This window comes from Halichoerus grypus, chromosome 7 (genome assembly GCF_964656455.1).
Source record: "Halichoerus grypus chromosome 7, mHalGry1.hap1.1, whole genome shotgun sequence".
Classification (NCBI taxonomy): Eukaryota; Metazoa; Chordata; class Mammalia; order Carnivora; family Phocidae; genus Halichoerus; species Halichoerus grypus.
The window spans coordinates 107,273,858-107,298,646 of record NC_135718.1 but is presented as its reverse complement, the minus strand read 5'-3'; the positions used below and the strand labels follow the sequence as shown (position 1 = coordinate 107,298,646).

General features: G+C 49.1%; 1 protein-coding gene across 8 annotated transcripts in view; it reads left to right on the top strand.

Annotated features, from left to right (window-relative positions):
• Positions 1 to 19,541, top strand: part of SEC16B (SEC16 homolog B, endoplasmic reticulum export factor) — a 56,175-nt gene extending 36,634 nt beyond the window's left edge. For 6 of the 8 annotated variants that reach the window (XM_036075821.2, XM_078078009.1, XM_078078010.1 and 3 more), the window contains 14 exons: positions 2,564 to 2,681; positions 3,887 to 3,998; positions 5,676 to 5,781; positions 7,407 to 7,547; positions 8,703 to 8,816; positions 9,893 to 9,965; positions 11,266 to 11,535; positions 12,329 to 12,396; positions 15,597 to 15,749; positions 15,922 to 16,017; positions 16,323 to 16,425; positions 16,561 to 16,640; positions 17,714 to 17,812; positions 18,455 to 19,541. In XM_036075821.2, the coding sequence (XP_035931714.1) occupies positions 2,564 to 2,681; positions 3,887 to 3,998; positions 5,676 to 5,781; positions 7,407 to 7,547; positions 8,703 to 8,816; positions 9,893 to 9,965; positions 11,266 to 11,535; positions 12,329 to 12,396; positions 15,597 to 15,749; positions 15,922 to 16,017; positions 16,323 to 16,425; positions 16,561 to 16,640; positions 17,714 to 17,812; positions 18,455 to 18,523 (1,602 nt within the window). In that variant the 3' untranslated portion in view covers positions 18,524 to 19,541. Of the gene's footprint in view, positions 1 to 2,563; positions 2,682 to 3,886; positions 3,999 to 5,675; positions 5,782 to 7,406; positions 7,548 to 8,702; positions 8,817 to 9,892; positions 9,966 to 11,265; positions 11,536 to 12,328; positions 12,397 to 14,212; positions 14,307 to 15,596; positions 15,750 to 15,921; positions 16,018 to 16,322; positions 16,426 to 16,560; positions 16,641 to 17,713; positions 17,813 to 18,454 lie in introns of those variants that run through there. The other 2 variants (XR_013449847.1, XR_013449848.1) reach the window with 2 other exon arrangements.
• Positions 19,542 to 24,789: the final 5,248 nt, after the last annotated feature.

Genomic DNA, 24,789 nt, shown 5'->3' with positions numbered 1-24,789 from the left:
AGTTATCTTTCTGCTTCCTCCTGAACTCACTTTTGTTCAATCTCTACTATTTTTGGCAGCTTTTTCTTGCATTTCAAATTTTGGGTTTTTGCCGACACCTAGTTTTAATGAAAATGGACTTCACATTTTTGCTTTTTTATTCTTCTTATTGCTTCTGGACAATTCCTAGAAAAGAAAAGAGAAATGATGACTTTCCTGACCATGGTCAAGCCCACTGGCTATATGGGAACACAGAGTGCTCACGAATCTGCTGAATGGCTGTGCACGGCCATGAAATTGCATCATGTCATGAAGCAGGAAATGATATAATCAACATACGGTCCATTGGGTCTCCCAGCAAATGCTAAATGCTCCCTGCTGTTAGGTGAGAAAACTGAGAAGCCAGAGGTGATGTGCCAACACACAGTATTTGATCTTAGTGTTTGAGCGTTGCTTCGCATCATGGCATCCAGTAAGAGGCTAGTCTTTAGTTACTTGGAATGAGTGGAAAAAGCATGGCAACCACAAAACCCAGCTGTGGGCTTCCATCATAGGTGTAACCAGAGTCTACTCCTTCCTGTTCTGTGAACTTGGCCTTCTTACTTAATCTCAGAATGTCAGGCTTTCCTCTTTGCGGGCATTTTGATGCCTCACCAATAGAGTTATTGTGCAAATTACAGGAGAGAGAATATCTGAACACATATCAACCACCATGCTTGACCCATTGAAGTTAGTTAGGTGTTCGCTCTCTCTTTCGTGATCTTTCTCTCCATAGATCGGCTTTACAGTGGGTTTTTTCAAATCACCTAGGGAAGAGACAGAAGAATGACTTCTAAGTGTTTGTTCTTTTCAGTAAGGATTTTTCTTTTGCTCGTTCCTTTAGTTCCAGCAAGAAAGGGCCTGGCCGATGTGGGGATAATAATAGTACCCAGTGCATGTGATTGTTCACAGGAGAAATGCTTGGCACTGGGTATGGTTCACGGGCAGAGCACAGTGAGTGAGAACTGCTATTCTTGTGATTTATTATCATCATCCCCCTCATTCACACTGCATCACCCAGATAAACAAAGAACAACCATAAAATGCAGTTGGATAAAGTATCTTTTGTTCCTTGGGATAATTACAAAGACCAAATAATTATGAATTGTTCTGACCTCCAAATCTTAGCTATTACTACTGTCCATTTCCTTCCTTCCCTCCTTTTTTCCTTCCTTCCCTCCTTCCTTCCTTCTTCCCTCCCTCCTTCCTTCTCTCTACCCATTCTGTGTAACAAACTGGGAGATGGACTGGTCTGCAAATCACGTTTCCTTTTGCTGGGCTTCTCTGTGTGTGTGTGTGTTTGCACCTACGTGTCAATTATAAAGAGCAAACTAAGTGCAAAGCACTATGCAATGTGCTTTACTGGCTATCTTATTTTATTATCAACACTCACCCTGTTAGGTAGAAATGATGATCTCTATTTAAGAGATGAGGGGAAAAAAGGTTTTGAGAAACTTGCTCAAGGTCACAAAGCTAGTAAGAAGCAAGACTCCAGGGGCGCCTGTGTGGCTCAGGCGGTTGAGCAGCCAACTCTTGATTTCGGCTCAGGTCATGATCTCAGGGTGGTGAGATCGAGCTCTGTGTGGGGCTCTGCATTCAGCGGGGAGTCTGCTTGGAATTCTTCCTCTTCCTCTGCGCCCCCCCACCCCACCCCCACACTCTCATGCTCTCTCTCTCTAAAATAAATAAATCTTAAAAAAAAAAGAGGTGGTTGAATCCAGGGCCCAAGTTGTTTCTGTGATGTCATATTGTTTCTTTATTGATATTTCCTGTCCTGAAATCCCCCTTCATTCAGGAGAAGGGAGACCCAAGCACCATCCTTTGTGTGGGCTATTTTCCCACTTCCCCGGCTCTATGTGCACCCTACTGCCCCCTTGTGGAGCTCTGCTGCTCCTGCATGGTCGCCAGAGGGAGTGGGCGCAGCCTTCAGCTGAGAGCAAGATGAATGGGGACTGGGTGCTGGGCTGGGCCACGTGGCCTGCTTTCTTCGTCCTTCGAGTGTCGATAGGAATTGGACTTCTAGGGTTGTTGTGAAAGTTAACTAAGGTGATGAGTGTGAAAGGCCTTTGTAAAGCCAGAAAACACAAGCCATGCGGTAAGGTATTAAGGGTCTAGGGTTCCCCTGACTTCTAACTGGCTAATGTGGATTCTTCATATGAGTCAAGGATGTTTGGTCCTCTTTCTCCCACTGAAACATTAGGGTTTGTTCTGTTTTGTTTTTCTGGATGTTGTCCCTCGCTGTTGGGATCAGGAGCAGCAGGAAGAAATTGGAAAATCAGAAAGTGATCCATAGTGTCATTTTATTTACCTACCTCCTGATATTCCTCTGAATGTATGTAGGTGCACGTGTCTGTCTGCTACCCATCCTTCTAGGAGTCTTGCTTTTTAAAAGGAGATCTCGAAATCAACGAAGGACAGCACCGCAGGAAGGTGTAAGCACACATTCCCTGAACTCCGAGCTAGGAGATGGACAACTTTCGTCTCCTACACTCTGGCTAGCCCTACGTTAGTCAGTAAATCTCCCATTTTGTCTGCTGCCTTTCAGTGCTGTGTGGACAAGCAGTGGGGAGACTGGAGGCCTCACTTGGCTGTGATTCTGTCGAATCAGGGTGGGGACCCGGAGCTGCTTCAGCGAGCGATTATCACCATGGGGGACACCCTGGGTAAGCAGAAGCCAGCCCTGCTACCCTCTTCTGTAGGGAGACAGACAAACATCTGTCTGTAGGCTCTTAGGTGCTGTGCTGGGCCCGAGTCTGTGCCTCAGGCTCTCCTTTGACCCGGGAGCCTCCGTGTTTGGGGGACAGAAACTCCAGGGAAGGGAGGGTCATTCTTGCCTTCATTTCCCAGAATTTCTGCTGCAAGCCAATGCAGTCCAGACCCCCGAGATTTGGGCTGTGCGGCTAAAAGAAGCAACAGTTGGCTTTCTATCCCTGGTCAGATTCCCCTGAAGACGGAGTTAACACTGGGGGACCTCGGCTCCTGTTATGGTTAGTCGTACAGTGACCCAGCTCAGCCAGATAGCAAGCTCTGTCTTTGCCCGAACTACCCTGGGTAATTGTGTAATCTGTACTTGTATTCTCTCTCGTGAACATGGTCTTATAAACACTTAGGGGCTATTGGATGTTCCAGATCAGTGGTTCTCAGATTTGGTTAAGGGGCAGAACATCTAGAAATCATGATAGTCTTTGTAAACGTTGTGGTATAGCGTTCTGTTAAACTGAAAATAGCTGTGTGTAGGGTTTGCCAAGTCAGCTAGCAGGCTGCTCGCACTCGGGCAGAAGGGGAAGTAGGATTTGTTTAGTCCTTCCTGGGTGCCAGGCACTGTGCTGGGTACTTTACCTACTTGAATTAATTCAGTTTTGAGGTAATGGGAAATGTATGGGAGAACATTCTGGAAATGGGAACAAGGTGGTGATTATTTTGAATTTTATGAGCCCTGGGAAAAGTTTCCTATTGTTTGACTTTGGCAAGAGAAACATCAGTGCCCCAAGAAGCCTAATTTAAAAACGGCTACTCCCCATGGCCCCCATCTTTGCTCAGGTGTATGCATCTGCTTCCTTTTCACCCTCAGGAAGGACTAAAATGCTTACTAAATTCCTAATGACAAACACAGGAGGGGAACAGGACTTAGTGACCTATTCTGACCGAAGAACATTGGCATGTCCAACTGAGGCCAAGAACGCGGGTGGGAGGGGGTGTGCAGTTTGGGGCATGTGACTCCTGATGAGAGCCATTCTCCCCTGCGCCCCCGTGAGGACTCTCCCGTCTGACCCCCGAGCACCCCTGCCGTCCCTCTCCCATCCCGCCCAGAAAGTGGGTCCCCACACGGCATGCTCTGTGACTGGGGCTTGCTCTCCTCCTCCCGCAGCGGGGAAGGGGCTGGTGGAGGCTGCCCACTTCTGCTACCTCATGGCCCACGTGCCCTTCGGCCACTACACCGTGAAGACAGACCATCTGGCCTTGCTTGGCAGCAACCACAGGTACGTGGTCCTCTGGGGAAGGGAGCGGGAAGGACGTTTTCTGGGGGATTGTTTTAGCCCGGGCTGGGTTTCTTGGCTCCCTTTTCCATTTTCCCCTGTGAATTTCAGCTGCTGCTGCTCCCTTCCTCTGGGTCTTTCCTGCCCGGAGCTGGGCAGGCAGGTGCCCGGTGGGTGCTGCATCACACCACCACGGGGCCTCAGGCCCCAGTCCTGCTCCCCCAAACTGGCTTGTGTGCCTTTGGGGTGTATTGTGCCCCTCTGACCACTGGGTGGCACCCTGGCTCCATGAGCAGAGGTCACCTCTTGTGACTCGTTAGTGCTATCCGCGCGGCTTGCGGCTCCGTGTTAGGCAACCCTGGGCGGGCTCAGAGTCCGCCCTGGGCGGAAGTGGAGATTGGAAGACGTTTATGCTTACTCTTCACACCCCTACACCGACTTGGTGCACAAGCTACTCAAAGTCCCACCTGTTACTTATTCTTTGTTGGCCATAACATCAGGTTTTTCACGCAGAAGGATCTTCATAATCCTGTAGACAATGAATAAATGGACAGAAAGACCCGTTTGCTTCCTAGCAGTCCTCCGTGTTCTGGATCTCTCTTCTCCCCTCCCCGTAATAGTTAAGATTTCCTAAGCCCTTACACTGTGCCAGACATTTTATTTGCACTGTTTCCTTTAATCATTACAGATTGACCCTATAAATAAGGTATATTTTTAACCTTCACTTGATAGAGGAGGGGAACCAAGGCACAGAGAGGTTAAGTAACTAACCTGAGATAGCACAGCTAGTGTGGGGTCACCCTGGACTTGGAACCCGGGCTGTCAGGCTGCGAAGCCCCGACTGATCACTGTTGCGCCAAGCAGCCTACCTCTGCGGAAATGGCGGTCTCGTGGCGGGCTCTCTCCGGTCATGGTCTCTGATGGTGTCTAGTTGGCTTGTCACGTCCCATCTGTGCCCAGTGTGGCAAGAAATGCGTAGGGCTTCATTCGTCTCTCTCCTATGTTTGTGTCGCATGAGGGCATTTCTGGGGATAGCCGGGAGGGACCGTGAGTTCAGATACCACAAGCTGTCGGGGCACGTGGAGGCGTCTGGAAGCCCCTTGGATCACCTTCGCTCAGCCCGCTTCGTCTTTGGCTGAATGGACACCTGGCTCAGGGACTGTCATTTGATTTTTGGCTCAGCTGTCCTCCCCATTCTCGGCCACCTTTCTCAGTGCTCTTGGGGCCCCACGTCACTCCCTCTTCTCTTTTGTTCAGGCCAAGAGTGGCCTCGCACAGGTGCACGTTCTAGGCCTTCCAGGCACTAAGGTTCGCTCTCAGCATGTTTAAGAGGAGCACCCAGTGCCCCGCCGAGGCGGGAGGGAGAGCAGCTTGCCTTAGGGGACCCTCCAGCAAAGAAGGTGGAGGACCCCACCCTTTTCTGCAGTCTTTGCTCCCCAGCACCTCTGGTGCAGGCCTGTGTTCTGTTCCATCTCCAGCCTCAAGAAGGCGGAACGAGAGGAGGCCAGACATTCACTCTGGAGGCCCAGAGCGTCTTTCCTGCCTGGGAGCCGTCCCAGGGATCAGCCCAGGGCAGAAGGTCTACCACACACGGGTGCAGCTGGTGTTTGTCTGCTAGGATTGAAACCCCTCCCCTCCCACCATGCCTCAATTTCTTTTATTATTATTCCCTGGTTTTAGTCAAGAGTTTTTGAAATTTGCAACGACCGAAGCTATCCAGAGGACGGAAATCTTCGAGTACTGTCAGATGCTGGGCCGCCCCAAATCCTTCATCCCTTCTTTCCAGGTAACGCATGACCGTCAGCAGCTGGATTTCCAGCTTTACTATTTGGCACGGAGTAGCCGGGCTAAGTCATCGACAGCACTTTTCTTCATTAGCTTGAGTGTGAGAAGAGTTAGGATTTCTTCCTAGGTCTCCTAAAGGTCTACATTTTAAGATATGAAAGCAAAACATGGCAGCGCCCCCCTGCCGGAGGCTCCTGCCTCCCACCTGACAAATGGAAATCAGCCAGTGTCCTGGGGTCTCTGCTCCTCACATCTGCTCTGCAGCAACTTCTGCTCTGCTCTCCCCAAACAGCTCTCCCTTCTCCTCTGCCCCTTGGCCATCCTGCCGGGGGTGGGAGAAGGAGGCCCAGCCCAGGGGCTGCCCAGCCTGCTCCCTCCGTCTGACCTGCTCCTGCCCTCTCTTTTGGACCCCTCTGTCTTTGAGCTCTGAAAGTTCCTCCTGGCTCCGTCCCCGGCCCTCACCCTTCCTTCTTCCCCTCGGGGCTTCAGCTGTGCAGGTGAAGTGCACGCTGCGGGTTCTCCTCTCTTCTCTCAACTTCTCTGCTGGATGCCCTGTTGTCACCTCAGATTCATCAAGACTCCTTCAGAGCCTGCCCCTGGAGTGCACCCGGCCACACACACACACACTCACCCCACAACACAAAGCACAAAACCAAACCTTGAAAATGAGTGAATTAGTTATGAGAAGGGAAGTGACCCCATTAGTATCTTCTTTCGGTCTTTTACCGAAGACTCTCCTTCCCCGGCAAAGCCATGCCAGACCAGCTCCCTCTTGAACAGTCCTTTCATCCCTCTCTCCCTTCTTGGGTCATCCCCCCCTTTCAGTCTCCTCTGGGCTGAGAGTAGGGGATTAGCTAGTTTTAGTGAGTACGCTCTAGGTGCAGGCATAGTGCTTTTGTGTTTTTAGGGTATTACTTCTCATCCCGTGAGGTGTGCATGATTACCCCCCTTTCCCAAAAGAGGAAACTGAAGCTCAGAGGAGTTACATGCTCTTGGCTCACATCTCTTGCGTACCATTTGTTCCAAGACCTTTGCGTGGATTATCTAATTTAATCTTTACAACAGCCAAAGGGTAAATAGTATTATTATCCCCATATTAGAGTGAGGAAACTGAGGCACAGGGGGGTGGGATAACCAGCCCAAGGTGGCACACCCAGTATGGAGCTGGGATTTGACCTTGGACCTGTCTGATTCCCAAACCGTCACGCTCCATCTTGCTCTACCCCTCATGCTTCTGTGAATACCCGCCTGCTCTGCGTCTGAGTCATTTCTTCTTCCTTTCTATGTCCCCCCTGGTGCCTGGTCCTCCACGCCACCTATACCAGGCTTTCCAGGTGGGTGGGCTTCCTGATAAGAAGTAAGTAGTCTGGTGTATTTCGATGGGGACTCGGTCTACGGAGACTGAACTGATGGTGACTCCCATCACTCTCTCCATGATGCGGGATCTGCAGGCTGGATTTGAAATTGTGCCCATACCCAGATAGGATGCCCCGAATGGCACAAGGCCCTCCTTGAGATTTGGATGGCAGAGTTAATGGGAGCTGGCTTCCAGGAAGTCTTATCTGCGTTCCTCTCCTTCTATGCCTGCCTGGGTGGACTCCTCACTGGCCCTATTCCTCTCCACAGGTGTATAAGCTCCTTTATGCTTCCCGGCTGGCAGATTACGGCCTTGCGTCCCAGGCCTTACATTACTGCGAAGCCATTGGCGTGGCCCTCCTTAGCCAGGAAGACAGCAATCACCCAGTGCTATTAGGGGAACTCATCAAGGTGAGTTTCTCAAAGGGTTCTCTGCGGGTGTTTTATCTTCGGCGTTCAGAGAAAGCTATTGTAGAGTAGCTTAGACTCCACATCTCCTTGGAACATGCCGGAAAATTGGAGCCCATGGCTGTCTTTGACCACGTACGCGTGCCCAGGTGTGATAAGCCGAGTCCTGACACCACACAAAGAAACAGGCAGTGAGCGGACGGTGGTGGGATCGGGAGACGGGAAACCAGGCATGTGCTCTGCCAGAAACTTAGTCTTGCAACTGCTTTTCTGGGACAGTGAAACTGCACGTTATGGTGAACCATTCTAATTATAAACGCTGGACTTGGAAAATATATTTTAGTGATTAAAACAGGAAATGATCCTTATTAAAATGCTTTTAAATGCATGGAATATTTTATCACATGTGGGATACGTTTAAAAAAGAAAACAAAAACAAATCAACTTTTAGTTCCTGGGGAAGAAAACAATCAGGCAAATAGTAGTTCCAATTAACCAAAGAAAAATCCATTAGCTAGAGAGTCCAGCAGCCCACGGTCAATTTTTGCTTTGCTTTAGATGAGGCCCGAGGGTTGGATCCTATAGCCAACCCATCTGTGGTGCCGAGCCTCCTGCCCCTGAGGGGTCTGCCAACAGGCCGGGGGCTGTAGCGCCTCAGGGACCTGGCACGGAGGAGTTGGGAAGTTTGGGGACTTCATAAGGGAGTAGAATCTTGCAACACAAGGTAGTCCCTCGACCAGCAATGTGGGCATTACTTGGAAGCTGGTTAGAAATGCAGCATCTCAGGCCCCACCCGGAACTCTGGGATCAGATTTAGCATTTTAGCAACAGTCCAGGTGGTTCCCCAGAGCACTGGAGTTTGGAAAGCCTTGCTAGAGGCTCTACCCCTCTTTGCAGAGATGCAGAGCTGGGTAACAGTTTCTTCTTATATCTTATGGAGGATCTAACACCAAGATGGGTTAATTGTTTATTTATGTTGCAATTTCGGGAAGGTACCTGCTGAATATGCTACCTCTCGGTTATTCTTTGTAATCTAATTGGCAAGGGCGTGAAGATTGTCTTTATCCCATTCCCTTATTGCCTCGTTCCCCATTGTGTTTCTGTTTCTCCTTTCCCCTCTCTTACGTTCACCCCTGACCCGCTGGAAACCTGGCACAGCTAGCAGAGAGATTGAAGCTGTCAGATCCCTTGGTTGTAGAGAGACACCGTGGAGACGGGGACCCGGAGCCGGCCTGGCTGGTGCCCCTTCGCAGGCGGTTCGAGGAGCTGGCGGTGAGTGGGGTTGGAGCCGGGCCAGGGGCTGAGACCTTTGTTTCTCTCTTCGCTCCCCTAGCACCGAGTAGGCAGCCACTGACCTTGGCAAATCCCCGACCCCGTGGAGGGCCCTGAAGTCCCCCAGCACCCACGAGGCACAGGTTGACCCGGGCAGAGGTGGCGCTCAGCCTCCCAGCTTCCCCCCCCCCCCCCACCCCCGGTCCCTCTCTGGGTGGAAAGGGTTTCCTGTGTCAGCCTGTGAGACCTGGGGCCCTCTTGCCGATCCCCCTTGCCACCCTTCTCTGGGGTCCTAGAAGATACATTTTATGACCATTAAAGCTTTCATCTCTCTGTTAGGAACTACGGATCACAGTGGACCCGTGTCACTTTCATGTAATGTAGGGCAATTGCTTAAAAGATTTCCAGGCCTTTCCTTTTTGTTCTGACAAGTGCAAAAGCTGCCAGCAGTAATTGTAACATAATTGGAACGGGGCTGCCTCCATTCTCTTTCTTCCGCCGTCTCTGAAGACAGGACAGCATGGATTTTTTAAGGCACATGCAGCCCTGATTCCCGCCCTGTGCTACGCACACGGGGCCCTGGGCCCCGCGGTCTGGTCCCTTCCACTTGCCCCTTCCTCGGGGAGATGATGGATGGTGCTGGTGTCCTGGTCCCTGCCTGCTCTGAGCAGGGCTGAGGCCTCCCTCCTGCCCATGTGCCTCTCCCACCAGCCCTTGGGGTTCAGGCGACATTCCCCTACCTTGCCACTCCCTCTGAAGTTTCTTTTTGACTTGATTTTTATTTTTTAAAATATTTATTTATTTAAAGATTTCATTTCTTTGTCAGAGAGAGAGAGAATGCGCGAGTGCACTAGAAGGGGGAGCGGCAGAGGGAGAGGGAGAAGCAGACTCCCCGCTGAGCAGGGAGCCCGATGCAGGACTTGATCCCAGGACCCCGGGCTCATGACCTGAGCCGAAGGCAGGGGTGCTTAACCGACTGAGCCACCCAGCCACCCCCTGACTTAATTTTTAAACTGTTGTTCCCTGTTCTTGCTTTTCTTTGTGTGGCTTAAAAAGATTTTACTTTATTTTACTAGCACAAGGTAGCAGGAGACACTGGGGATCTTCGTTCTGCTCACTCAGATACTTCGGGAGCCAGAGGGACGGCAGGTACCCACGCCGACGACCTGAGTGTGGGGAGGGCTGACGCTCAGCACCTGGTCATACGAGATGCAGACCTTAGGAAACACTCTGCTTGCCCTTCCTGGAGCGCTTCCTTGCCTGTTTCAGTGTGACCCATTGGTCCAGGCACCTTCTCCCCACAGCTCTGGCCGGCCACAGGCATCCCAACACTGCTAAGTTCCTGCACTGTGAGAGTTTCTGCCTCACATTCAGGTTTTAATCCTCATTGTATTGTGTTGTGATCTCATGGTTTCGCCAGCCTCAGTAGCTTCCCCCCAGAGAGGAAGCCAGAGATGGTGGATTGTCCATACGTCATGTAGGTGTTGGAGACATAAGAAGATTTTTTTGAGCTATCAGTTTGAGTTTTGAGCATTCGATTGCTATACACGTGACATACGTTTCAAATTATTTCCAGCACGTCCCTCCTTTCCCCTCAGGCTTCCTCTGGGCACCGGGTCGGGCAGAAAGTATTACCCCCAGCTGGTTCTGCGCCCTTTCCTCCCGCTACCCCCCCATAGAGGGGTCAGGGCAGGGCTTCTTCTCTTTACTTCTAGCCGTTTCCCACCCTTTAGCACTTCCTTCACGGATGAGCAAGGGGAAAGCAAGGCAGGCAGGCGAGGTTTCTGCGCCTGGGCTTTGGCGCTATGTCACGGAACCTGTGAAGGTCACGGGCTGGAGGTGAGCCAGGCTGGGTGTTTCTGAACGCTGCTTCTGCTAGGAGGCAGCTGTGTCTCTCGTCATCCAGCTGAGCATGTGGGCCAGCAGCCCCAGCAGCCCCGTGACCTTGGGCCCATCACGGCACACGTCCACACCACCATCCATCTCACTGGCAAAATGGCAGAGCCAGAAGGAATACCTCCACGCTTGCTTCCAGGGCAAAGCCATCATGTCTGTGGTCCGATTCAGGTTTTAACTAGAAACTGTTCAAACACCCAAGTCCATGAGGAAATCCTTAAAGGGGAAAGTTTATCCCAAAGTAAAAAAGTATGGCATTAAACGAGGTGGTAATTTCTATCCCCCCAGTGCACTAATGTGCTCGTTTAAGGCTCGGAGATCATACACAGGAGTGAAGGAAATCATTTTGTCAACTCTAAGTCATAAGCAGTGAGAGGCGTTCCAATCACTGCTGGGTTGTACTTGTCATTGCATGAATGGCAGCCACATCGAGCGGCCTGTCTTTGTGACTTCTTTCCAAGGAGGACGTGGGCAGGAATTGTTCTGGTGTGATTGGTCCACTCTAATGCCATATTTCAGGTCTCAGCTCTTCTTCTTTGCCCTATGTCCTTAGAAAGCACTTTCTACCATGATCTTCCGGGACATCAAAGCGACTCAGGAGCCCTTGGGGACCGCTCAGCCTTGTGGCCAGCCCTAGAGCAGACGTGGCCATCCCAGCCCAGCCTGCAACAGCCCTTTCCCCACCCAGCAGGAGGAAGTGTGGGGCAGACCGGGGTCCCTGTGCCTCTTTACTCAGTTCCTGGGACTGGTGGCAGCCTGGCCGTGACAGGGACTCCTGGAGGACGAGCCTGGGAGGAAACCCAGCAGATACACCCACCTGTTGGTAAGACCTGGGTGAGGAGTTTTGAAGGGAAGGAAGCGAAGAGGGAGGTGCAGGAACCAGTAGGAGGAGGTGGGGTCAGAGCCCATAAAGCCCTGAATGGTGGGCGTGCGCCTGACTACGTGGCAGCCCTGGGGCTGGTACTTTGCACGCGTCCGAGGGACGCTGGTCCCTTCCTTTGCAGTCTGCCTCTCCACTGGGACAAACGACAAGGCCAACAGCAGTTCCTCCCGCCCTCCTCTTGGATGCATAGTTTCTAGAAGAGAGGTTGCAGGGTGGAGGGAGGAGGGAAATGCCATCTGCGCCTCCAGCTGTGTCGTCTTGCACCCAAGAGCTCACTGTCAGGGGTCGCTAGCAGAGGCCCACTCTTCTGTCCTGCTCCCAAGGGTGGTGATGGGAAACAGAGGGGCTGAGTGTGGTGAGCCGTGCTGAGTGACACCAGGGGAGCGCTGGATTAGATCTTCAACCTTCTAAGATAATGTCCTGTCCAAGACAGGAGGCTCAAATGGAGGAAAGTCGGGAGGATCCCTGTGATCTAGTTCCATGTGGCCCTGGTTTCCAGGATTCCTAAGGAATGGCTTGGCTTGGAGTAGAGGTCAGGTGACCAGCATGTCTTCAGGCGGCTGGAATTGAGAGGGTTTTGTATGTGGACTTCACATTAATGTGACCCACTTGGAGTCATGGGCTTGGACCTGCAGCTGCTTGGCAATTAGAAAAGCTGACTGTCCCATTCTTTCTTCAGGTTAGATAGGAAAAGCTCAAGTTCAAATCACGGTGTTTGTGTTTTGTGCCATAGGAGAGAACACAGTGTCTCAAGGAAGTTTCCAGCATCCTCATGGTCAAAATGTTGTTTCCCAACCCCAGGTGAGAAGACAAAGCACAGCAGATGCCTACTCTAATGCTTCAGGTTTTTTCCAATGGCCCAGATTTCTTAGCCATGTGCAGACTCCTTCTTCTGCCTGGTACCTGCTCTCCCTTCCACACTGTACCTTGTTTCACCAAATCCTAGTGGTGGGGAGGAGGGCCATGTTCTTGACACAACCAGTGTCCATGGGGGGAGGGGTGGCGGGGCCAAGTTTTGTTTTGGCCTCAGAGATCTCTCACATCCTTTCCTCACCTGTTGCACCAAACACTCACCACACCCTGCCCTGTCATGGGGGACTCTTGATGCTTATTTCTTTATTATAATTTTTACCTCACTTTTTTTCCAAGAAGGATTTATGGCCGCTGTGTCTTTTCTCCTCAGTTAGGCTGGAAGGTCTTGGAGGTGGCCCTGCCTAACTGACCGTGTTAGCTAGCAGTCCAACGACTGCACCCTTCCCCCAACAATGGGTATTTGAGATGTCCTTCAGTTTTGCCTGAAGGCTGGAGGGTTTCATTGTATAAATTTGATCACATAAATAGTGGTTACATCCTATAAATGTCTCAAGTAGTAATGGGGCTGTAGGACTTAAAAACTTTTATGCTTTCCTTATTTCTTTCTGACTGAAATGTACTGTAGTACATTATTGTTATAGAAAACTTGAAAAATAAAGAAAAAGTATCATAAATTATCAATCAAATATTACTCATATGTTTCTAAATGTGTATAGAAAACTTTATTTCCTATTTGTTATTTAATACTATAAAATGAGGTTTTCCATGTCATTCATAAATGATTTTTATTTTTATTATTTTATTATTTTATTTATTTTTATTTTTATTTTTTTTAAAGATTTTATTTATTTATTTGACAGAGAGAGACACAGCGACAGAGGGAATACAAGCAGGGGAAATGGGAGAGGGAGAAGTAGGCTTCCCGCTGAGCAGGGAGCCCGATGCGGGGCTCGATCCCAGGACCCTGGGATCATGACCTGAGCCGAAGGCAGATGCTTAACGACTGAGCCACCCAGGCGCCCCTATTTTATTTATTTTTAAAATTTATTTTATTATGAGAGAGAAAGAGCATGCCAGCCCGAGTGGGGGGGAGGGGCAGAGGGAGAGAGAGAAGCCGACTCCCTGCTGAGGGAGCCCTATGTGGGGCTCAATCCCAGGACCCCAGGATCACAACCTGAGCTGAGGCAGACACTTAACCGACTGAGCCACTCAGGCACCCCTATTTTATTTTATTTTTTAAGATTTATTTATTAGAGAGAGCGCGAGTGAGCATGCAAGGGTGGAGGAGGGGCAAAGAGAAACTTAAGCAGACTCTGCGCTCAGCATGGAGCCGTCCATGGGGCTCCATCTCACCACCCTGAGATCACCACTTGAACAGAAACCAAAGTCAGACGCTTAACCAACTGAGCCACCCAGGTGCCCCCATTAATGATTTTTAATATTGGTATGATCAAGTCCATTATGTGAAAGCACCATCATTCATTCATTCATTCATTCATTCATTCATTCACAAATCCCAAGTTCCTATAATGTCCCCAGCACAGTCACAGGGCTGGGGACACACAGGGAACCAGACAAAGCCTACTCCCATGTGCTTCTGTTTAGTGGAGGTGACTTAAATAAACAACCGTGTGCATGAGGGATTTTACTTTAGATGGGCTGGCCGGGGAGGGCCCCTCTGGGGAGGTCTTGAGCGGAGGTCAGAATGGGGGGGGCAGACATTTCAAGTGTGTCTCTCTTCCTTTTCTCTCTTTCCTCCTCTCTCTTTGATTTCCTTTCCCTTCCCCTCACGTGTAAAACACAGTGGTGGACATTCTAGTGATGGACGTGCAAGCCTTGTGTATTTCTTGAATTACTCAACCGGGAGAAATTCTTAGAAGGAGAGTCAGACTGCTGAGGTTTGAATCCTTGCTCTGCCATCTCCTAGCTGTGTGGCCTTAGACAAGTTGCCTAATCTTTCTGTGTCTTAGTTTTCTCATATGTAAAATGGGATGATAATAACCCTCCTCACAGGACAGTTGTAAGGATTAAATGAATCACTATATATGAGTGCTTAGAACAGTGTTTACTACCTAGTAAATGCTGTACTCAGAATAAAAATCGAAGCTTTTTCTAGATTTGCCAAAGTATTTCCAAGGGTTGTACCAATTATGCCTTTTTGGAGTATAAAATGTGAATATAACACAGAAGGACAAATATTGTGTGATTCTGCTTATATGAGGTGCCCAGAAGAGGCAAATTTATGGACAAAAAGAGTAGAGATGACTAGGGGCTTGGGGGGAAAGAGTAGAGATGACTAGGGGCTTGGGGGGAAAATGGGGAGTTAGTGTTTAGTGGGCACAGAGTTTCTGTTGAGGTTAATTAAATGTTCTGGAAATGGATTATTTATTATTATTTTTTTAAAAAATTTTATTTATTTATTTGACAGAGAGAGACACAGTGAGAGAGGGAACACAAGCAGGGGGAGTGGGAGAGGGAGAAGCAGGTTTCCCGCAGAGCAGGGAGCCCGATGCGGGGCTCGATCCCAGGACCCCGGGATCATGACCTGAGCGGAAGGCAGACGCTTAACAACTGAGCCACCCGGGCGCCCCGGAAATGGATTATTAGTGGTGGCTATACAACATTGGGAATATATTGATGCCACTGAATTGCACACTTAAAAATGGTTAAATCGGTGAATTTTATGCTATGTGTATTCCCCCCCCCCACAAATATAAAGGCACATGGGCATATTTTGCCCTTCTCTGTTGCATTTGTTCGCAGTTGATCTTGAACAAGTCTGCTAGGAATGAGCTCTCAGATGAGTGAGGGTCGTCTCTGTCCTTTTGGGTGTGTAGGTACCCGTGGGGTGTGTCCTGTCCCGCTTCCTCTCCACCGGGGGCCTTCCACATCCTCTGCTCCAGGCTTTAGCATAATTCTGGAACTTTGATGTGGGGAGGGAGCACAGCGGCCGGAAGCCCAGAGGATTAGGGGATAACACAAGGACAGGGATGGGCTCTGGCCTTGTCCTGCGGCCTTCGGCAAATCATTTCTCCTAGCTAAGCCTGATTTCCTCGTCAGTAAAATGTGAGCCTGTAAGGCCATCCCAGTGATTTACTGAGCGGGGCTGGTGAGGGAGAACATGTGATTTGCCCTCATAACCTGTCAAGTGCTATAAAAACGTTCGTTCTTATGTTCTTTAATTCCAGGAGCCAGCGATTCCCAGATCACGAAATAATTCTGAGAGTTCCACTGTTTCAGTCAAGGAGGATGAGGAGGAGTCCTCCGATGAGGCAGATAAAAAATCTTCCCAAAGCCCGGCACAGAAAGAAAAGCCGGGAGACGAGAAAGAGAACATGAAGGTGGATGGTCTTGTTCTGCCGTCCCCTTCCCAAATGGTGTGGGGGGCAGGCTTGGGTTCCCAAGGCTTTGGCAGGGCTTCCGACTCCCCAGCATCATACTGGGGTGGGCCTGTCTCCTAGTCAGTGGGAGAAGCACACCTGTAGGCCCTAAATCTCCTCCTTTCCCTCCCAGAGCTCCGGGTTTGGCTGGTTCAGCTGGTTTCGCTCGAAGCCCACCAACCACGCATCCGCCTCTGGAGAAGACTCATCTGACAGTCCCGACTCTGAGGTAAGTGAGAGGGCCCCAGGGGCAAGGACCCTTCCTCTCCTGTGGGTCCATTGGAGGAAGTTTCCTCAGAGCCTCTGAGGCCCAGAGCTGGCATCTGGCAATTGGCAAAGGCCAACTGGGTCTTAAAAATTAGGACGAAGAATATTAACTTTAGGGCACCAGTAGTTGATTACTGTGCAGAGGGGTGGCACGAGAGTTTTGGGGCGAGTCCCCAGCCACAGGTCACAGGTTGGGGCCGCTGTTGTGGGCATGAGTTCGTTAGTAACCAGTACCTCCAACTCTGTCTGTCTTTCTCCACGACGCAGGAGACCTCCAGAGCATCTTCTCCCCCTGAGGCTGGCCCTGGCTTCACACTGACCTCTCTCCCAGAGCCCCAGTCTCTGCCGGACACCTTGTCTGGAGCGACAGGTACCGCCAACCTCATGTCCTCTGGGTCTGTGGGCTCTCTGGGTCTGAGGCACCTCGGGCCTTGGGGGTACCTTCTGAGAGCGGGCCTTCCTCAGCCCTGAGCAGTGGAAACAGCTCTGACTCATTGCTTTCCAGGCGAGGGCCAAGTCCGAGGATCAGCGTCCTGTGGGAGAGCAGCTGAGGGTGCTGGGAGTGAAGGCCTGTCTGGGCCTGAGGTGAGGAGCCCCCAGGCTGGAGCTTAGGGCCCCACCAGAGGCCTGCGTGTGCAAGGACTGAACATTCAGTGTGGGCTGGAGGTGCCACCCGGTGAGGGCAGAAAGCTTCTGTAGTAGTCTGTTAGGGCCACCATGACAACATGTCACAGGCTACAGCTTAAAGTGATTTCCTCACAGCTCTGGAGGCTGGAAGTCTGAGGCAGGGTGTTGGCAGGGTTGGTTTCTCCTGAGGCCTCATTCCTTGGCTTGTAGATGGCCATGGCTTTCACAGGGTCTTCCCTCTGTGTGTCTCTGTGTCCAAACTTCCCCTTCTTATAAGGACACTGGGCATATTGACTTAGGGCTCACCCTAATGCCCTCATCTTACCTTAATCACCTCTTTATTTTTTTTTTAAGATTTTAAGTAATCTTTATACCCAACGTGGGGCTTGAACTTACAACCCCGAGATCAAGAGTCACATGCTCTACTGACTGAACCAGCCAGGTGCCCCCTCAAACACTTCTTTAAAGACACTACCTCTAAATACATTCTGAAGTACTGGGGGTTAGAATCTCCACGTAGGAAGTTTCAAGGGGACATGATGTAGCCCATAACGACTTCCTTAGGTGAAGTCTAGAGAACGGCCTCTTTCTGTGTCCCAGAGTTCACCAGGGACTTTGGCAAGGGCTGTAAAAAGTTCTTGATGAATCGTCCACATGGTACGGATTTCATGCCGATTGCTAGGAAAACATTTTTATTTTCTTGTGGTTGGGTTAGAGCACTCTTGCAGTATTTTAGGCCTTTCCGAGAATATGATATTACTTTTTATGATGCTATCAAGAGAATTGACAGTGGCTTTTTCTTCTCACTCGCTCCAGGTACAGCAGACCCTGAGCCTCTGCTTTTGCCACCCCAGACCCAGGGGTTGGCCGTGCCCACTTGAATCATGTTTGTTTGCTTGAATTCCCTGAGGTCTATCAGGAAATCCTTTTCATCTGTATCTCTTGACCAAAGTTGACACTCAAGGGAAACCCTTGATGTTCTGGAACCAGAAGCGGTGACTGATAGGATTTTCTATTATTTTCCATCACAGGCTGTTTCCTCTGAGCTTTACTTCAACCCTGGTGTTCTGCTTCCCCCAACTCCCTTGAAAGGAAGTGTTCCTCTCTACAACCCATCTCAGGTCCCCCAGGTAAGGGAGCCCTGAGGGAGAGGGGTTAGGAGCACAAATTTTGGATGAAGGCAATCCAAGTTTATATTCCTCGTTTGCCACTTAGTGTGTGTGGGTTCTTGCACAATGACTTACCCTCTATAAGACTCAGTTTCTGCATCTGTAAAGTGGGGTTAGTAGTAGCCACCTCGCGGGGGGGCGTGAGGATTAAATGGGAGCATGTGTGTGAAGGGCCTCATGCATGGAAAATGCTCAGTGTCACTATTAGTAATAGCACTCTTGACCTTCCACAGGTCTTGAGACTTTGAGAGACACATAGGTGTTGGTCCCAGTGGTGTGGAAATACCATCACTCCACTGGGGGTGTCGGGGATCATTGCAAACTTTGAGAGAAACTAAACTCCCTGCCCTTCAGTGACTTGGGAGTAGATTGATTGCTCTTATGTACCCATTTGGCCTTGTCTCTTAATAAAATTGAATTTCTTTTGCTATAGTTAAGAGGTGCAGATGTTGGGTGAAAGTAAATAATTAGAATATCACCATGGGAAGCCAAATGCAGCCTGAGTGTTCTAGACTCAGGATGCCCTAGCTCAGTCCAACCAGCCAGCCCTGGATGGAGTCCTGCTTGGAGCTATAATCTCAGGCAACCTTTTTTCTTTTCCAGCTCTCCATGGTTAGTAGCTTGAACCGACCGAATCGCCTAGCTCAGCGCCGCTATCCAACCCAGCCATGATGATAATGGCCACCCGTCCCAGGCTGGTCTCCTTCCTTGATTTCCAACCCCTCTGCCATATTGGGGCCCCCAAGAGGGTCCTGCTGGCCTATTGCCTTCACTGGGACAGGGTCTTCCAGGACACAGCTCAGTCCAGTCTCTTAACATTAGCTTCAGAATGATGGCTAGTACCACGTCGGATGGAAAAGCTCGGTAGAACAGCAGACCGGAGGTGAGCAGGTTGCCATGGCGGGAGCATTCAGGATGGTAGCTTCAGATCCTCAGGAGAGTCAAGCCAACTCGGAATTCCCTCAGCTGGAATCAAGACGAATCCACTGGGCTTTGCGGCAGGAAATTATTTGGGGGAGGCGCCCAGAGCGATATTCGTGACCAATGTTGATGCATTCCTCAGTCTTAGTTAGAGACCAATTCACAGCTCTAGTTAGCAAAGTTTATATGCTGAAACTTGATTATTGCTTCCCGGCAGAGCTCCCTCCTCACTGACATTTCAGCAGTTTCCCTCTTGGTCTAGTTTTGTGCACATTTTTATGTGCTTCAGATTAATTATATTTCTCTCACTTTCTTAGCTGGTCCTATTTTTTCACATTCTGGCATCTGGCTATCAAGTTAGATTGCTGTAGGCATCATATTGTCATGGTAACTACTGAACCTAATGATGCAGATGGATGGAACATCAGTGTAATAAATGATGGGAAATGTTTCCTAAAAATTCACCCCTTCCATAAGAGAGGAGAATGAGTGCCTGATAGTGTTAATACTACCCTTCCTACCTCAGGCCTTTGCAAATGGATGTTGGGAGGGTCACTGGAGCCAGAGGGAGGAGGGGGACATCTTGGAAATTTCCAGTTCTCTTTTCAAACCCAAAATAGGGATGACTCTTGCTGTTTGTCAGATTTGCTGAAAATTGCTCCTCACAAAGAACGTTTTTTCTATGTGTAATTGTACATACGGGTTTTGTACTCTAATGTACTACAGTTCTGATGTTGATAGTGATTAAACCAGATAATTTTATAGCAAATGCTTGTCTCTGGCTGATTTTTGCAGAGGGAGAGAGCACACTGAGCACACTCTTCCCTGAAGTGCTTCTAATAATGGTTTCATTGTGTGATAAGGTGCATGTAGCTAGAAAGAGCCCTTTGTTAATGAAGAATCTGGGGACTGATCCTCTTAACTTCCAAGTCTACTCTAATGTTATTTTTTCAATTTAGAAAATAGGGACAAAACACCTCTGATGCAAATCAGTCACTCCATTAACTAAATATTGCATTTTCTGTTCTCTCAAAAGTTTCTTCATCTCTCAGATTAAATTAGGAAATGTATGCATAAGTGTTTTTTGGACTGAGAGGGCCCTCGGTAAATGCCGTTGCCTTATTTCCCCTAAAAGACCTCTGCCTTCGGTTTGGTATGCTGACACCCAGTGGCGGTACCATGGCAGCTGTGTGTGAGTTTCAGAGGAACCAAACGATTTTGACTTGGATCTCAGCACATCCACAGTTCACCCACATCAGGCTCTCTGCTCGGCGGGGAGTCTGCTTCTTCCTCTCACTCTCCAACTGTGCTCTCTCTCACTCTCAAAATCTTTAAAAAAATTATTAGTAAACAATCTAATAAGTACAATCCAGACTGTCTCATTGCCTACCAAATTAAATTCTGGATCTTTCATTCATGATATAGGTAATGGAACAGTAATTTAAAACTACTTCTTGGGGCCCCTGGGTGGCTCAGTAGGTTGAGCATCCGACTCTGGGTTTCGGCTCAGCTCATGAGCCCAGGGTTGAGCCCTGCATCAGGCTCTGCACTCAGTGGGGAGTCTGCTTGAGATTCACTCCCTTTGCCCCTCCCCCTGCTTGTGTGTGCATGCAAATGCTCTCTCAAATAAATAAACAAAAATAAATCTTAAAAACCCTACTACTCAATAGGTATCCTAATTACTAAGCTAGTTTCTCTTCCTGCATCCTGCCACCAATGCTAGGTCATGTGGCTTAGTGCCCCTGGGAACAATGGCAGAAGGGAAGGCCTAAGAAGCTCTTTAGAGGAGGAGAGTGAGGACCGAAGAGGAAGGCAAAGACCTCAGAGGCCTGTGTACTCACTTCCTCCTCCCATTGGGGAAATTTCTGGAAAATCCGTGACTGAAGCATCACCAGAGCCGGCACTGAACTGAGTTACCTCCTAGGCAAGGGGCTACACAGCAGTGAACGACATTTCTGAGGGAAAGTCAGGGGGCTTTATGTGCTAGAAAGGGAGGAGGTCATGAGATTTATGCTAATTCACGATGGACAACTTGTGCTCTGCAAAGTCAGAGTGCATCCATTAATCTGCATGTGGTTGGTTGAAACAAGTCCCATTGTTCATCGGGCAGGAAAGAGCCCTCAGCTGGGTCCGGCAAGGCCTGATGACCAGGGTCACTCAGAGTTCTTGGTTGTTTATCAGCTTTTTTTAGTGGTGAGTTTGCTAAAGGTCCTGATTCTTTTATAGCTTCAGCTGGTTCGAACCAACTGTGGGGAAAGCAAGTGCATCTGTTTCCTTCTTTAGGACGTGAAAGCTTGGGGAGCAGAGCAGGTTGTGAGCGGAGCTGCTGGGGATTGGGGAGCCTGAGAGCATGGGGCTTGGGGCCCTTCCCTCATCCGTAGCTCTGGGAAGGCTGCCAGCCTGGAGAAGCTGGCTCGGACCTGGCAACTTGTCCAATGTGGCTTGAGAGTCACAGAAGCTTGGCCTCGGGGCTGGCCATGGCCTGAGGCAGAGCTGCTAGCCCCCACGGCCTGGCATATGTGGATGACTGCAGGGAATGATGGCCCAGTGTCCCTCAAGGCCAGAAGGGACCAGCTGTGCCCCAGCAAGGCAGGGCAAGGCTGGGCCAGATCAGTCACCTGCTTTCCCAACACCAGGAGCCGTTTTGGGGAGCGAGGATGAGCAGAATTCTCTAAGGGAAGCCTTTACCGAGAGACCCTGCTTGAAAGAGAAGAGCCTGAGATACTATCAATTGGCAAGTTTGTTTTCTCCCCTAGTCTTCAATGGGGCGTGAGCTTGGAGGAAGAATACTTACAGGGAACAAAGAAGCTCCATTTTCCTTAAACTGAGTGGTGATGTGCAAGCGAGATCCTGCAATATACATATAATATTTATATGAAAACATTTAAACTTAATGTTCAGTAATTTGTAAGAGAACAAACCATTACATTACATGTACTTGTCTTTATTACATATCACCATTCCAGGCTTCTGTCTAATCCCCTTATTCGGCTAGAAAACTGCAAACCAGCCCGGCTTCCTCAGTCACCTGCGCGCCCTCCCCTTTCAGCCTTAACTCAGGCTTTAGGTTACTCAGGATCAAAGCCTCTGCGAGCTTTTCTTCCCCCCCTGGAAATTTTTTTTTTTCTCTTTGCTCTCTTCCTCTGGGCAACCATGATGAAGAGCAAGAGGCTACATCCACCTCTTCACTAAAATCAGAGTATTTTCTTCCCAAGAGGAAATATGCAAAACAGTCTTCTGCTTGAAAAGAATAATAGGTGTATAATTTGGGTCTGTGCACTCATAGGTGTTTCTCTGATACTCCACCCCCCACCCCCCCCTCCCCCGGAGAGTGGAATGGAAGGGACTTTTCTCCTCTTCTGTTTGCCATCTTAAGCTGGAAATTGCCAACATCATGATCTGCACACCACAGGATGCGGGGCACTCACCTGAGGTTGCCGCTAAATGGGGCCCCCAACGCTGTCGGCTCTCATGAGTGCTCGAGCCAGGCCCCCGCCTTTCAGGGTCCTCCAGAAATGGCTCAATGAGATGTGAGGTTATTTTGAATGAGGGTTAACAGCATATTAAAATGTTTTATTACAAGCTCACTAAGTAGAGGAATCTGCCTTCCATACTTTCTTCCTTTCTGTATGAATCTTTCCAGGTAATAGCTCTTCACCGGAACTAGGTCAACAGCAGCATAACTGGGCTGACCTGAACAAACTGCTTGTTACTTGAACGTGAGGTGCTTTCCTGGTCTTTATCCACCTTAAAGCCGATTAAGTATTCAATTTTTAAAGAATCTCAAGAGGGGGATTCCACGGCTGCCCTCCAGGCAGCCCAGACTTTCACACCCTCGAACATTAGGAAGCGATTCCTAATACTTTATACCCAAATCACTCATGTGGCTCTTTAAGACTCTCAGCTGGTCCTCAGCAGAGATGGGGAGCAGCTGCTTACCACCACCTGTGCCCTTTACATTCTGGAAGGCCATTAAATCCTGTCTCAGCTTATGAAATGAAGGTTCACAAAATGGGACTTTCTTGACTAGAATTGGGGATGAAACGACCTAAAGGCTTGGAGTTTTCTGGTAGCTTCAGTGGCCAGACATCCTGAATTCAATAATAGTAATAATACTGAGTGTTTACTTTGTGTCAGGTGCTGTGGAATGCATTTAGTGCGGCGTCTGATATCATTGCAACATATTAGAGATGGAGAATCTGGAAACTCCAGAGAGATTGAGCAATTTGTCCAAAGGCACACAGCTGGTAAGGAGGGAGCTGGGGTCAGAATCCAGGTAGTTTTATTTTATTTTATTTGACAGAGAGAGTGAGAGAGCACAAGCAGGGGGAGCTACAGAGGGAGAGTGAGAAGCAGGCTCCCCGCGGAGCAGAGAGCCCGACGTGGGACTCGATCCCAGGACCCTAGGATCATGACCTGAGCCGAAGGCAGATGTTTACTGACTGAGCCACCCAGGCGCCCCTACAATGAGATAGTTTTGGCACTTAAACTACTCACAGTCTATGGAGGGAGACAGACATGTAGACATAGAAATTACTACATAATGTGAGAATTTTGTATTTAAAAACATATTCAAAGAACTTGGTACCTTGATATCCCTTAATAACAGAGTGGTTTCATCTATTTATATAACTTGGGGGCTAATATGTAATATGTTCAAATTGTACCACCTCTCATAGGCTAAGCTCAAAGTTCAGTTCGCTGCTCATGTATCCAATAGCACATCTGTCAGCTGACGTTTGAAGTGGCACTAAGGTGGGGTGGGTGTGCAGCCCGTCTGAACGAACAAGAGTAATAGTGTGCTGGGCTCACAAGTACGAGGGAACAATGACATTTGAAAGAGAGAGAATCTGATTTCAACTTGCCAGACTGCCACACAGCATCCCCTCTGGCTTCTTCCTGCCCTTTGCAGGATTCTGAGGCAGGACAAGACTGACTATTGCAGTGGAGCTCTCGGAAGGGAAGGATCCCAGGCGGGGCATGTGTGATTGTGTGTGTGTGCACATACGGGGCCGCCATCCCGGGAAGATGCCTTCTCAATGTATTTCTTCACCTAGGCTCCACCCCTGTCTTTGATTTCCTCTTCCTCACAATTCCTTTTGCTCCCAAGAGAGGATCATTGAGAAGCTTCTTCATTAAGCATCATCCAAGTGGCTGATACTATGTAGATACCCATGGAGTCCCATTGACTAGAATAGGATGTAATGGATCCTACGTCAATAAATCCAGACATTTGGCTAGAACATTTTAGCTCATTTCTTAGGTTCCTGCAAATGGGTTCTTGAAAATCAAACGTCTTGACTTCTAAAACTTGTCTCTGAGTTCTAGGAGCCCATTGGGGAAAGTAAGAGATGATCACTGACTGTTTTTTGATTTAATATTTCACTGTTCTTGTGTTCTACAATCATGATTTAGGATCACAAGGAGACCGCTTTGTCCTGGAGCAGAAATAATTTGAGTTTTGGGCTTCAAGATCTCATTGCCATTTCTTTGGATATTTAAATAAATACCCATGGATTAAAGAACAAAGCAGGGCCTCCCAGTCACAACTTTTTAATGTAATTTTTCAGTTTCTTCTCCTTGCAGACGGGGCAACAGCCCTCCAGCCCACAGATGGTGTTAGCCATTCCGATAATACACGTCAGTTCATAGCTGAAGTCAGGACCCAGCTGCACGTGCCTTGTGTGACAGGCATGTCGCCAACAAGTTGCAGATACACTGACATTCGCTAAATCAGTTTTTTAAATGCACTAGGGTAGTTTGCAATTTAAAGACAGTTCATGTTAAGCCCCTGAAAATAAAGAATTATTTGCAAAGGACACAATCACTCCCAGCTTAACACTCTGGAGAGGCTGACTTTGTAGTCTGAGGGAAGACAATGTAGCCAGAGTAAGAAGACATTCAGTTCTAGACTCACATCCCGCTAGCAAACCTGGTGACTTGAAGTAAGTTAATTGAATTTCTCAAAGTCCCCCAACTCCTTAGTCAAAACCTCCAATCTGCCCACTCAACCAACA